This window comes from Micropterus dolomieu, linkage group LG19, assembly GCF_021292245.1.
Source record: "Micropterus dolomieu isolate WLL.071019.BEF.003 ecotype Adirondacks linkage group LG19, ASM2129224v1, whole genome shotgun sequence".
NCBI classification, from domain to species: Eukaryota; Metazoa; Chordata; class Actinopteri; order Centrarchiformes; family Centrarchidae; genus Micropterus; species Micropterus dolomieu.
The window spans coordinates 9,376,618-9,388,425 of NC_060168.1; the positions used below are offsets into that span (position 1 = coordinate 9,376,618).

An 11,808-nucleotide genomic window follows, 5' to 3' on the forward strand; every position below is an offset into this window, starting at 1 on the left:
GCATGGCTCCTATACCGGCTCTCTTTTCTCTCTTCTGGGGCGATCACAGCACCCGCCATGGTGCCTGGTCTGGTCTGATTTATTACATAACCATGCTTATTGAGCAGTAGTGCTATATCAGCATAGGTAATGCCCAGTCAAATTCAATAAGCGGATCTATATGGGGCATTGCGCTGGGAGCAGCTGAGTGGAAATAGACACAGTTCTGAAGGAATGAAAGAAGAAAATAATTGCGAGGTAACACAAAAGTATTGGGAGAGAATGCAATACGTATGGCGAGGGAACACAAAATATTGCGAGGTGACATGTTGCGAGGAAAAGCAAAAGTAGTCATCACAATTATTCTCACCGTGACCAGGGGCGGACTGGCACAATAATTCAGGCCGGGAATTTGACTCCATCCCAGGCCACCCTGTTCACACAAACCACCAAAACGCTAATGTTGTGGATTAATCCTACTTTTTGATGGAACGGGTACTAAACCAGGTATACTCTTTGCCAATATGTTCATCTACAGACAATTGGGACTGATCATTAAAGTAGCCTATGTGAACACTGAGTTTTCAAGGTATGCTATAGCTATGGGTGCACAATTAAAAACTCGAGTAGCCGAAAAATAGCCGAGGTAGGCTACACTAATCATAGCACATACAAACGTACAAGGCTGGACACAAAAAATAAGCCTAGGCTACACTTTTGAAGAATAGAATGAGATATACAGAGTTTGCTCAAATGTTGAAACTTTATATAGCAAGCATCAATCATATCAAAAAACGTCAATACATGTATTTAATGTTTCCTTGACAATTAACGGCAGGCCAAAATGGCCCCAGGCCAACAGGAAATGTCCCGACTCTCCCGACGGGCCAATCTGCTAGTGACCGTGACCCTCCGGGGGCTCTGTACAACACTGTTGAGAGCTGTGAGAGTAAAACCAAAACAATGAGCTAAAAAATGCTAAAATGTTCCAGAGAACTGAAGGGTACTGTCGGTATTAACTGTCTGAGGCCTCGTTACTACGAGCAACCCCTTTTACATTACACACAGTAATTTGATCCTTTGTTAAAAAAACATATTTAGTGGAGCAGATTTAATGTCAACATGGACATTTTTGTGATTATTTTGTAGAAAACCCATGTTACCCAAGTTGCCACAAACACCATTTCCTCCTGGATGGATTTATTTAGACAAGTGTGCTTCTCTACTCTACATTTGCAAGCGCAGTCTTCTTCTCTTCCCAAACTACAGCTGAAAATAGACTGAATGGGGTATAATAGGGATAGTGAGGGCTTCTGAGTTAAAGCTAAAGTTCCTGTTAACATGTTGTTATACTTCCAGTATGTCTGTTGTCACTTCAGATTCTCTCAGGTCGTTTAGATCCCCAGAGTCGAGCTCTGCCTCTGAACTCCTTGCTGCTTCCTGGTTGACCCTGTTTTCCGCCTCCCTGTTCCTTCAGATTGCCTCTTGACACCTCCCTGCTTGCTGTATATCGGAGAGAAGGCTGTGGTGCACTTGAAAGCTCACATACCGGGGAGCTAAAATGCCACGGTCTTAAGAATATTCTGTCATGATGTGATGAATATTTCACAGTAGGAATATTTTTAGTGAGTGTTGTGTGTCTTTTCTTCGCACTTACCAAAGCACTTACTCTAGCTGGAAGCTTGCAGATGGGGGGAAAGGCGACGGGACAGGAGTCTTTGCCGCCTGCTGTCGTTCTTAGCCCAGGCTTTACTCTGACCCAAACATGCTCTCAAAGGAAAACACATGTTTGACAGTTTTATTTCAGTTGATGTTAATGGCCACGCAGTAAAGTAACTGCTCTGCAAGTCTTTTAGTTGGAGCCATATGAAGCTGCAGTCTTTTTATTATGGCCTTCAGTGTGTGGAACACATATAAAGGCTACATGGTGTGTGTTTGTGTGTGTACTTATAGTGTGTCGGTGTGCGACTCCTTAGCCTAGCATCAGTGCAGGTTCCTGAGGGGCAGCGACTGCTGATCCCTCACTTCTTCTCTGAGGCCTCTCTTGCTCTGGTTGCCTGGCAACCCTCGTGTTTCCGAAGGGGAGGGATTTTATTTATTTATTTTGCCCAGGAAAGAGGAAAAAATGGGAGGGAACTGCATGAAAAGTGGATGAAGCTGTCAACATGAGATGCTTGCTCAAGCTTCAGCACGCTGGGGTTTAGTGATGGCCGGGGTCATGGGATTCTGCAGTGTTTCTTACAGAGATGTTTCACTTTCACTACATATATTTGGATCCTACATTAGGCTGGGGATACTAAACAAACATGGGAGAAACAATAAAAATGTTGTGCCTTTGTGGTAAGGATGTGGTTCAACAGCATTTTTTAAAATCTAAAGCATAGATTAAAGAATCTGAATCCTTTTGATTGACTGATTTTATTTGATGAGTAAAAACTCTGCAACTCTGCAGTGTAGTTGTTAAACTCTTTGAGGTTGAAAAATATTACAGCCTTATGGTTTACTTTGTAAATTCCTTTCAAAATCTAATTTAGTTTTCAAGTTCTAGTTTTCAGCAATGTGTAACAAAAATCAAAGATAAATGAAGTTTTTAAAAATACGACTTTGAAATTGTAATTAATAGAACTAAAATTCAAGCTTTGCTGGACATATTACATATTTTACACATTGCTACAGACAGACGGAAGAAAGAGAAGATTTGTTAAGAGATAGCTGGAGGTTAATCTCCTGAAACAACAACAATCATTTACATTACATTTATTCATTTAGCTGACGTTTTTAACTAAAGCGACTCACAATTGATTGAGAGTGGCCGGCCAACATTATCAAACAACCCACCAGTGCCATCAGATTTTGATTATTCCAAAATCCTAAAATAGTTATTTCCAAAAGTATCCCGCCCAGTTCACACTAATGAAAAGAGGACAGACTATGACAGAAATACAGAAATCTCTCAAATGAAATAACCAACATAGCTGTAACATTTTGTTCACATGAAGGAACCCATAACTCATAGTAAGAAGATTTTGGAACCAGACCCAAAATAGAACCAGCCATCAAAACCCAGCACTATTTTTTGGTGCTTTTGTTCAATAAAGTTTCTGAAAAAGGCTTTTATTCAACTTAAAAAAGGAGCCTACAAAAGTGAGCTGACTCACCATTCACAAATCCAAGTGTCACAGCAGAATTTAGGATGTGAGTACTTGAATTGTCATTTGTACATCATGCAATAATAGCCATACAAAGAAATACAAAAATACATTTAAAGCCTTAAGTATATCAAAACTGTCTTGTAGATGAAAGTTGACTGTTTACAATTGGACAATTTGTATCACAAAGAGATATTTAAAGTGTTATGGGAAAGCTGGTTCAGCAAATACTGTTCAATGTTGAGGTCCCAAATCGCAGCACGAAAAATAATATTTATTGGAAAGACATTTGTGTGGCCTCCCATAACCACATTTCTATCTGTGGTTAGGCTATGATAAAATATCTAATTTGAAAGTCAGTATAGCTCCCAGGGGAAACTAGGAGAAGCTTAAGACTTGATTACACGGAGAGACACTTCTGACATTACTCATGCAAAATTACTTTTTGTTTATTTCAGCTGCAGGATTTGTTTGACTCTTATTACACTGCATGGCCTACTTAAGCAAGAGGTCAGTTTTCATATTTCCTGCAGTTACTTTGAACACAATAAACAGTCTGATGTGAGATGGCACTTGGGCGGCATAAAAAATTATTTGTTTGTGCTTCTTACAGACACAACTGCTGCAGATATTAACTAATTACATATACTATGATATTCAAGTGAGAATTCATATATATTGAAACAACAAATCCTACCTTAAAGAGAATGGCCACTAAATGCACTGCTGTCAACTCAGCAACCCATTAATCTATGAGTGCATTGCAGTAGTAGAAGTTGCAGTAGCTATAGTAGGTTGCTTTCTCAGAGCAAGCAGTGGTAGTCAGCCTGGATTTCTTTGATTCTTTATTCATCACCTCTTTATATAATTTATATACTTTATATATTATTGTAGGTGGGGAAAGAAAGGTGGAACTGTTAATCATTAGAAACCAGGAAAAGGACTAAAGTGGCAACTAGAATAATAAGTGTGATCTACTTTTTCCACACGCAGAAAACCTTAAATGTGCAATGAAGATGTCATACTGTCGTCATTTTGCAAATTTAGTCAGAGAGTGCGTTTGCATTATGATGACATAAGCCATGACCTGCCACTTTGACATGGCTACTGTGAAAAAGTGCTTCAGCACCTTTGAGAGGCAGAGGTGTAAACAGGGAGGGATAAATGTCAGATTGACGGAGTGGCAGAGGGGAAGAGAAGGAACGTTTTGTTTGGTTCCGGAGGCTGACTTTAGTTAGGTATGGACATAAAGACGTCTATTTTGAGAAATAGCATCTGTTTTGTTCTTTTTCTTCTCATGTCTTTCTTATAGTGAGGATCAGGAGTCAGATATTTAGAAATCCTAGTTGTTAGCAGCAGGGCTTCCTCTCTGCCTCCATGTTCTCTGCGTGGCTGTGGCTCCTATAGCTGCTAGCTAGCTAAATAAGTCTGCATGTTCAGTCAACTTATATATGTCTGCCAGCACTGGTGATGATTTATTAGACCACACTCAACTATTTCCCGAATGTAATAAACATTTTACACTGAAAGGAAGGAAAAGCAGCTAATTAAAATACAATTTATTGAAATTTGTCTTTGTTTGCCTGAATAAAGATGAGAAACTATGGGCATGAGAGCACACACAACAATTTAAATAGATTTTTACAGAAAAAAACACACATTAAATGTCCTCATGAAAGACCATGAATGCACACACGTAGGTCAGATGTTGAACAAATAAAAAATCTCTTTCTATATGTCACATACAGTGGTGGAGAGTAACTATTTACTAAAAGTACTGACTTCAGTACAATTCTGCGGTCTCTATTCTTATTTGAGTATCTCCTTATATCCTAAGTATTTCCTTCCTTATGCTACTTTGTACTAAATGTACTTTTTACTATATATTCTTTTACCGCTTACCAGTTACTTTTCAGATTTATATTTTATAAAATGCAACACATTGTTTAAGATTAAACAAGTTGTTCCCCAATGTTTTTGCCTTGTGACCTCTTCCAAAAAGTCTGTGTCTAGCTGGGGCCCCTTGTCCCATTTCAGATTCAGTTTCTACACTTCGGTTAAACTTCAGAAAAGGTCAAATTTCCCAATATTTCACAACAAAAGCGGAGAGCAGAGAAAAGTTTAAAGAAATGAATACATACAGAACTGTTTTTGCTCGTTTCTATTAATCCTTAATCTCATGACCTCTCTGATTGATCTTGTGACCTTTTGGACAGGTAGTAGTACATGTTAATATTGAAGCTGTTTTAATTTTAAGCCATGTTTTCAAATGTTTTACTACTTAGATGTTCTAAAGTAGCATCACCTGATTAGCACACCAAATTACATATGCACATGTGAAAACAAGTTATCATATGGCCTACTTGATTTCACATAGTTTTCACATACATGTAAAAACTTGCCGTCATATCAGCCTTGCATGAGATAATATGTGAAACACATACTAACACGTGGGATATGAAGTGTTTCTCGGGAGTCTATTGGGAATGTATTCCATTAAACCATTTCCATGTGTGGTGCTACAGAGCAGAGCCTTACTGACGTGTTAGATTTAGAACTGTAACAAGATTGTTTGTCTGTGTCACTCAGAGCAACAGTAGGCTTATATTTTGTCTGTTATGTCCCATGGCATACCAAGAGCAAGATGTCTCTTGCTCATCCTTTGTAGTGAATGTGTGTGTATGTGTGGTGACTGTTAAGGTGCTACCATACTGTCTGCTCTCTGTCAGCATCGCTTCCCTTGGGCATCAGTGTTTTCCTCACAGCTCCACTCGGCTTTAACAACATGCCTCCACAGAGGCGTCAGGACCCTGAATAACAACAGCAGTTGTAATTGTATTTGTATGTGTACTGTGTACTGTTTCTGTGTTTCTGTGGTTCCTTATGTGTGTTTGTGTGTGTGTGTGTGTGTGTGTGTATGTGTGCATGGATTTGCTTCCTCTCATGCGTTTTTTGCTCTGTGTACGCTCATTTTGGAGCAGGCTTGTTCATTAGGTCTGTGGGGAGGTGTGCTTTCTGCTGACTTTGTTTGGTTCAAAGCCTGAGGCTCGTACTGATCAATAGTATCCTGGACCCACCACGTCTATGTGCAGCTGATTGGCTCTCTGCATGGCAGGCAGCCACGGCTTAACAACGGAAAGTCATACGTCAATATGTTACTCACATTGGTCTAGGAATATTTTGGACACACCCTTAATCACTCAGAATGTGCATGAAATTCAGGTTTCTTCCTGTGCAGACTCTGAAAACACAATTATTATACTTATATAACACTTATATTCTTCTTGTGTATGTAAAAAGCAGTGGCATGAAAGGAAATCTTATTACAGCACGGTTTACATCATCAGATATTTGAAGCTGAACCAACAGATGTGTTTCCTAGGTGACAGTTTGTAAGTTGCCAACAAACAAAAAAAATTCTGGCTATAGCTAGTGTTTGGCTTTTGTTTCTATTTGGCAGAGTAAGACACACTCTCGCAGGGTGTTTTTGTGTGGGTGTCTGCACTCATGCCTGAATTCTGTGTTGCATCTAAGTGGACCAGTATTCAGAGTACAATATGTCAGATAGCAACTCCAATTTGTATTTCTCTCTGTCATTGATCAATATTTCCCTCTGGAGGGCCAGAACGCTCTCTAAAACACTAATTAGACCAATAATAATATGTTGTCCTTTTTGGGCCAAGGCTGACCAGCAGGCCCCTTATACCCAGCAATAGTAGATGAACATCAACACTGGCTAACCTCTTGCAATGCTCTTCTCAGGTCTGGATGACTGTCTCCAGCAGTACGTGAAGAGTTTCGAGCGGGAGCAGATGGGGGGAGAGCAGCTGCTGCACATCACCCATCAGGAGCTGGAGGAGCTGGGTGTCACCAGAATAGGACATCAGGAGCTCATTCTGGAAGCTGTCGACCTCCTCTGTGCCCTGGTCAGTCAGCCTCTGTTACTTACTGACATTATGTCTCTCAATCGATGATACTTTGGAAGGAGTGATGTATATGTAGGTCCTGGATGTGTGTGTTATTGTGGGTTTGAGTGTGCCGTGGTGTTGGTCCGATATACTAGATTGGTATGAGACTACCATGAACCAAAACTATGGAGCCATAAAACTAACAAAAGGTAGTAAAAGTTTAACACACAAGTCAAAAGTACAACTGAATACATTAATTAAGTAATTAAGTAATACTAAGTAGCATTAGCTTGCCAACTTTATTTGCGTTAATCTTCATCAATTAAAACTTCAGCTACTGTTACAAGAGGTGATGCTGCAAATAGTACAGTTTATGGGTGATTAACATTACTTGCACTGGCTGGTGTTTTCAGTTAAACTAGCTAGCCACAATGCCCTTTTTATTTCTCCACTGATGTTTGATACAAGTGAATTAAGAGATAAGATAAAGTTTTAATACTTAATCAGCTTAGTGGAGGTAGGAGAAAAAATTAAAATGCTTTTCTCTTTTTAATCTACAGATTAGAGATTAATAAAAAAAAGTGTACATGTGTAATTATACAGTTTTATTAAATTATTCTATTGACCACAAAGTCAAATAAATTGATGGTTTTGATTGACATATATGCCAAGAAAATATTTTGACACAAATTAACACTTTTCAACATTTACAGTACCGAACAGGACCTGTTATTGTATCCCTATACTTTTGCAGTACCTATAGAAATGATTCAATAGCATCAAGAATCAAAAACTGTCAGTACAGAAAGTTTGCCTCAAACGTCTGGTGCCTAGCCACGTTAATTCGAGTGTATTTGTAGCAATAAGTGGATTTGCTCATTGAGTTCAACTTTGGTGAACTTTGACACTTTAATTAATGTGCACTGTTGACTGCTGTCATGACAGTGCTGACCATTGTGGGAAGGGAGAGCTAAAGATGGAGGAAGCTAACGTACCTGCACTCTCCATTTTTATTTATCCCTCCTTTGTCGGAGTATAAACTGCCATACTGAGGAGGACTGGCTTGTAGACAGTTATGAGACAGGTGTCTATAGTACAAACTTTTTGAATAAACTGTGAATGTAATGTCCCATTAGCAACCACTTGTTAGCTTATACAGCCTTTTTCCCTCCTCAGTAACTCTTACATTGAACAATATTATGTACAATCCCAAGAACAAAATGCCAAGGGGAGGTAAAAAAAAAAAGTACAGAGAAAGTACAAAAAAGCTTGCATGTTGCTAGCATGCTCCCGAATGGCTTGCATGTTAGCAGTTAGCTTGCCAACTACAGCATCCTATTTTAGACATTTGTATTTAGGCAACGTTTTTGCACAGTGTCTAACAGTAGATGACATTTGAGTATACTTGCTTCTTTTGTTAAATGAGGTTTTTGTGGAAAAGCAAAGACAAAATATTGTTTTGGTTTTGATGCCGAAACTCTTTCAGACAAAACATTTCACTCCATACCCAGACTTTGTATCCACTAAATATCTGCCATCAGTATTTTAGAATGAATTTTACATATAATTCGGTTGTAAAGAGCATTTATGTCAAAAACTACAAACTGATCATTTTTGCTCAGTTTGTCAGAATTTCTGAGTAAGAATTGTTTACTTTCATTTAACTGGCGGAGAAAGTCTCACAGGTATAAAGATTTATATATTGGTTGTTGTTTATTTCCCCCCACCAGTTATTGATATTTGCTTAAGAAATGGCTAGAAAAATCCTCTGGGCCCTGCTTTGTGTGTACTGCCTCGGTCACTGCTGACTGTATGTGCAGTGGCCCTGCTCAGGATTAGAGAATTAGAGGGAATTAGGTGCTACTCTCCCAGAGAGAGAAAGAGAGAGGAAGGAAGAGTGAGAGAGGAAAAGGGAAAAGAGGGAGTATGTAGAAAGAGTATGCAGGATGCACCTTATCTCTCAGGCACACATGGCTGGATTAGTTGGGGATGTTTGAATGTGTTTGTGTGTGTGTGGTGGTGGGGGAGAGAGTGTGTGTATGCACACATGCTTGTGTGTGTACTAATCAGCACCTCTTCTCATTCAAATGTTCCAGCATGGGAATGAGGGTCCCAGAGCAGCAATCACCATATGTCCTGAAACTGGATACACACCACACACACATATAAAGATGCCAGGTAGACAAGGCATACCACTAAAACTACTGTTGTGACTAGTCACAAAGAATAATTCCAGTTCCATTACAACTTGGGCCTTACTTTTTGGAGTTTTAGTTGTCATGTCTATCAAACCTTTTGGGTGTGCTCACTCGCTGGTTTACAACTTGTCTGTTTTTGTAACGAATTTCCAAGATCTCAGCAATTATTTTGTTGAGTAAATGTTTTTTTGTGAAAGCAAGTCTCAACTGACCTCCTACCTTTCATTAACTGTAGGCCAACTCTCCAGGTAAGAAAGGGACACAGCTCTATAGTACCTCTGAATATTTGGATATTTAAGGACAATTCACTGTTGTCAGCAAAATAATCTGTCATAAGGAAAGCAAAACCCTGTCCCCCTGGCTCAACCATTATGACTTTCTGCAGTAAAAAAAGGGGAACTTCTGTGGCCCTTGATCAATGCAAGTTCCAAGCACTTACTGAGCTTTCATTCCTGCTGTAAATGTGGAAAAGTCCCTTTTATGTCTATGCATTCGAGTTTTGGCCTCTAGCATATAAGCTAAGTGGGTGCAGTGAATTGCTGGGAAATAGGCAAAACTTAAGAATAAATTGACTGCTCATCCCAAAATCTGAATTGAAAGACATGCATAAATTACATACAGACATATTGTATTCCAGTTACACAAAAATTGCAAAATTAAAACATACAGAAAAGGACTTCAAATACACCTTTTCTTTCTCAAGCACTTATTCAAAGTCAAAGTTCAAAGTCAGCTATAGCAGCTTTCTATGTATGTACCAATTCCCATTGGTACATACATAAACAGGTAACATACTGTGTACAGTTAGTATTTGTATAATGAAATGATTAGTTAACTTCTGTGTATTATCTTTTTAAAAATGTAATTATTATTTCCTTCACAGATCTTGTTGTACCTTGTAGATTGTGTCTATCTGGTACCTGGCTGAGTCCCGGTTATCTCTGTGAAATCTATCACACAAATCGTAACTTTATTCTGCACCCTCTGGATCAGCTGGTGAGGTTGAGATTTGCTTTTCACCATTCAGTCCTTGTGGTGTCCCCAGGGTTCTATTTTAGGCCCACTTCTCTTTTCTATTTGATGTATCATACTAGACCAAGCTTTAGTTCCATCTAAGGTCTAACAATCACTTTAAATAACAATGAGAAGTGCCATTCAGTTAGCGTGGATCCATTTGATTTCCATACCTTCCTTTTCTTCGTCAGCAGTAGAGGAATGGCATCATTATCTAATGACACTGGACAAAAGGCAGAAAGACACCATATACAGTTCAGAAGTCTGTTTGGGTTAACACAGACAAACAAATTCATAATCTATTAGGAATTTACAGGTTCAAACTTCATGTTTAGATGTACAGAGGAAACCAGAGCACCCGGTAGAAAACTTATGACAGCATGTTCTGCCTTAAAACTTTACTACTCTGAAATTTAAAATATCTTGGCATAATCCATAATGATAATTAGGTAGCTTTGTTATTATGTTTGGAATTATGCCCCAATTTTACTTTTGTTTTTGTTCTGAGAAAGTGATTCATGTCGCCATCTCCTCTCTTTCACGCAGATGAGTCAGTTCTCTATGTTGGTTCCTTTTCAGTGCTACTCTGTGTGACTCCAAATTGATTTTATATTTATATTCATTTTTATCTTCATTTGAACATTTGAGCTTTTTAGACAGGTGTCCTCAGATATTCCATATAGGAAAGCTAAAATGAATGTTGAATGTTATCTTTGGGTTCGGCCCTGGTCTCTGAGGGAGCATCCTTCATCATCGTTTGACCCCTCCACTCACTCACTCCTACTTGTATCTTTTGCCCTTTGACTCTGTGTGTGTTTGTATGCATGTTTCTGTCATTTCTGTATGTGTCATTTTAGTCTTACTGTTCTCTCCCTTGTTTGTTTGTTTTTTGTTATAGCACTTTGGTTATAGTCACTATATGAATTATGAATGATACAAATATGAATTAAAAAACTTTGTTTGAAACAGTCTCCTAAGAAAATGTCATTACAAACAAATCAAACCATGTACTGCTTCATAATGTGTATTCTGTATTTCAGTAGCTGAAAACAGCTCTTGTTATATGACAATCAAGAGAAAAAAAGCGCTGTTTTTATTTTTAAACTAGAACCCAGTAGAAGAAAACTGTAACTGGACTTGTTTTGGGTAATAAGAAAAACCTGCAGTAAACATTTAAAATTCACTCATTATACAAAGCTCGTCTGCCTGAGCTAAGCAGTGAACCCAGATCTTCCTAGCTGAGAGCAACACACGAGTCGATAACCTCCTGATTAATAGAGGTTAGATACTCTACATATTGGTGCAAGTGTTCTGCAAAAGCTTCTGTATGTAGTGAATCTACAGTAGAGGAAGAGTGATTAATGCTTCTGAAAAGAAAAGTATTAAATGGTGAAGCCCTCCTTTTTTGCTGGAACATTTCATGAAACGATGTCTGAGTGTGATTCTGCGAACAATGGTAGAAATATCAGCATAGAGGACAGGCTACTCCACACATGGCTGCTATGGCAACTACATCGACAAGAAGGTGTGTGTGTGTGTGTGTGTCTGTGTGTGTGTGTG

The 11,808-nt window shown here is 38.7% G+C and overlaps 1 protein-coding gene across 2 annotated transcripts in view; it reads left to right on the forward strand.

Moving 5' to 3' along the window:
* The first annotated feature begins 6,841 nt into the window (after window positions 1–6,841).
* si:ch211-26b3.4 (connector enhancer of kinase suppressor of ras 2) overlaps window positions 6,842–11,808 on the forward strand; it is a 49,829-nt gene continuing 44,862 nt past the window's right edge. For both annotated transcript variants that reach the window (XM_046031611.1, XM_046031612.1), the window contains exon 1: window positions 6,842–7,054. In XM_046031611.1, coding sequence (XP_045887567.1) covers window positions 6,878–7,054 — 177 coding nt within the window. In that variant the 5' untranslated portion in view covers window positions 6,842–6,877. The remainder of the gene's footprint in view (window positions 7,055–11,808) is intronic.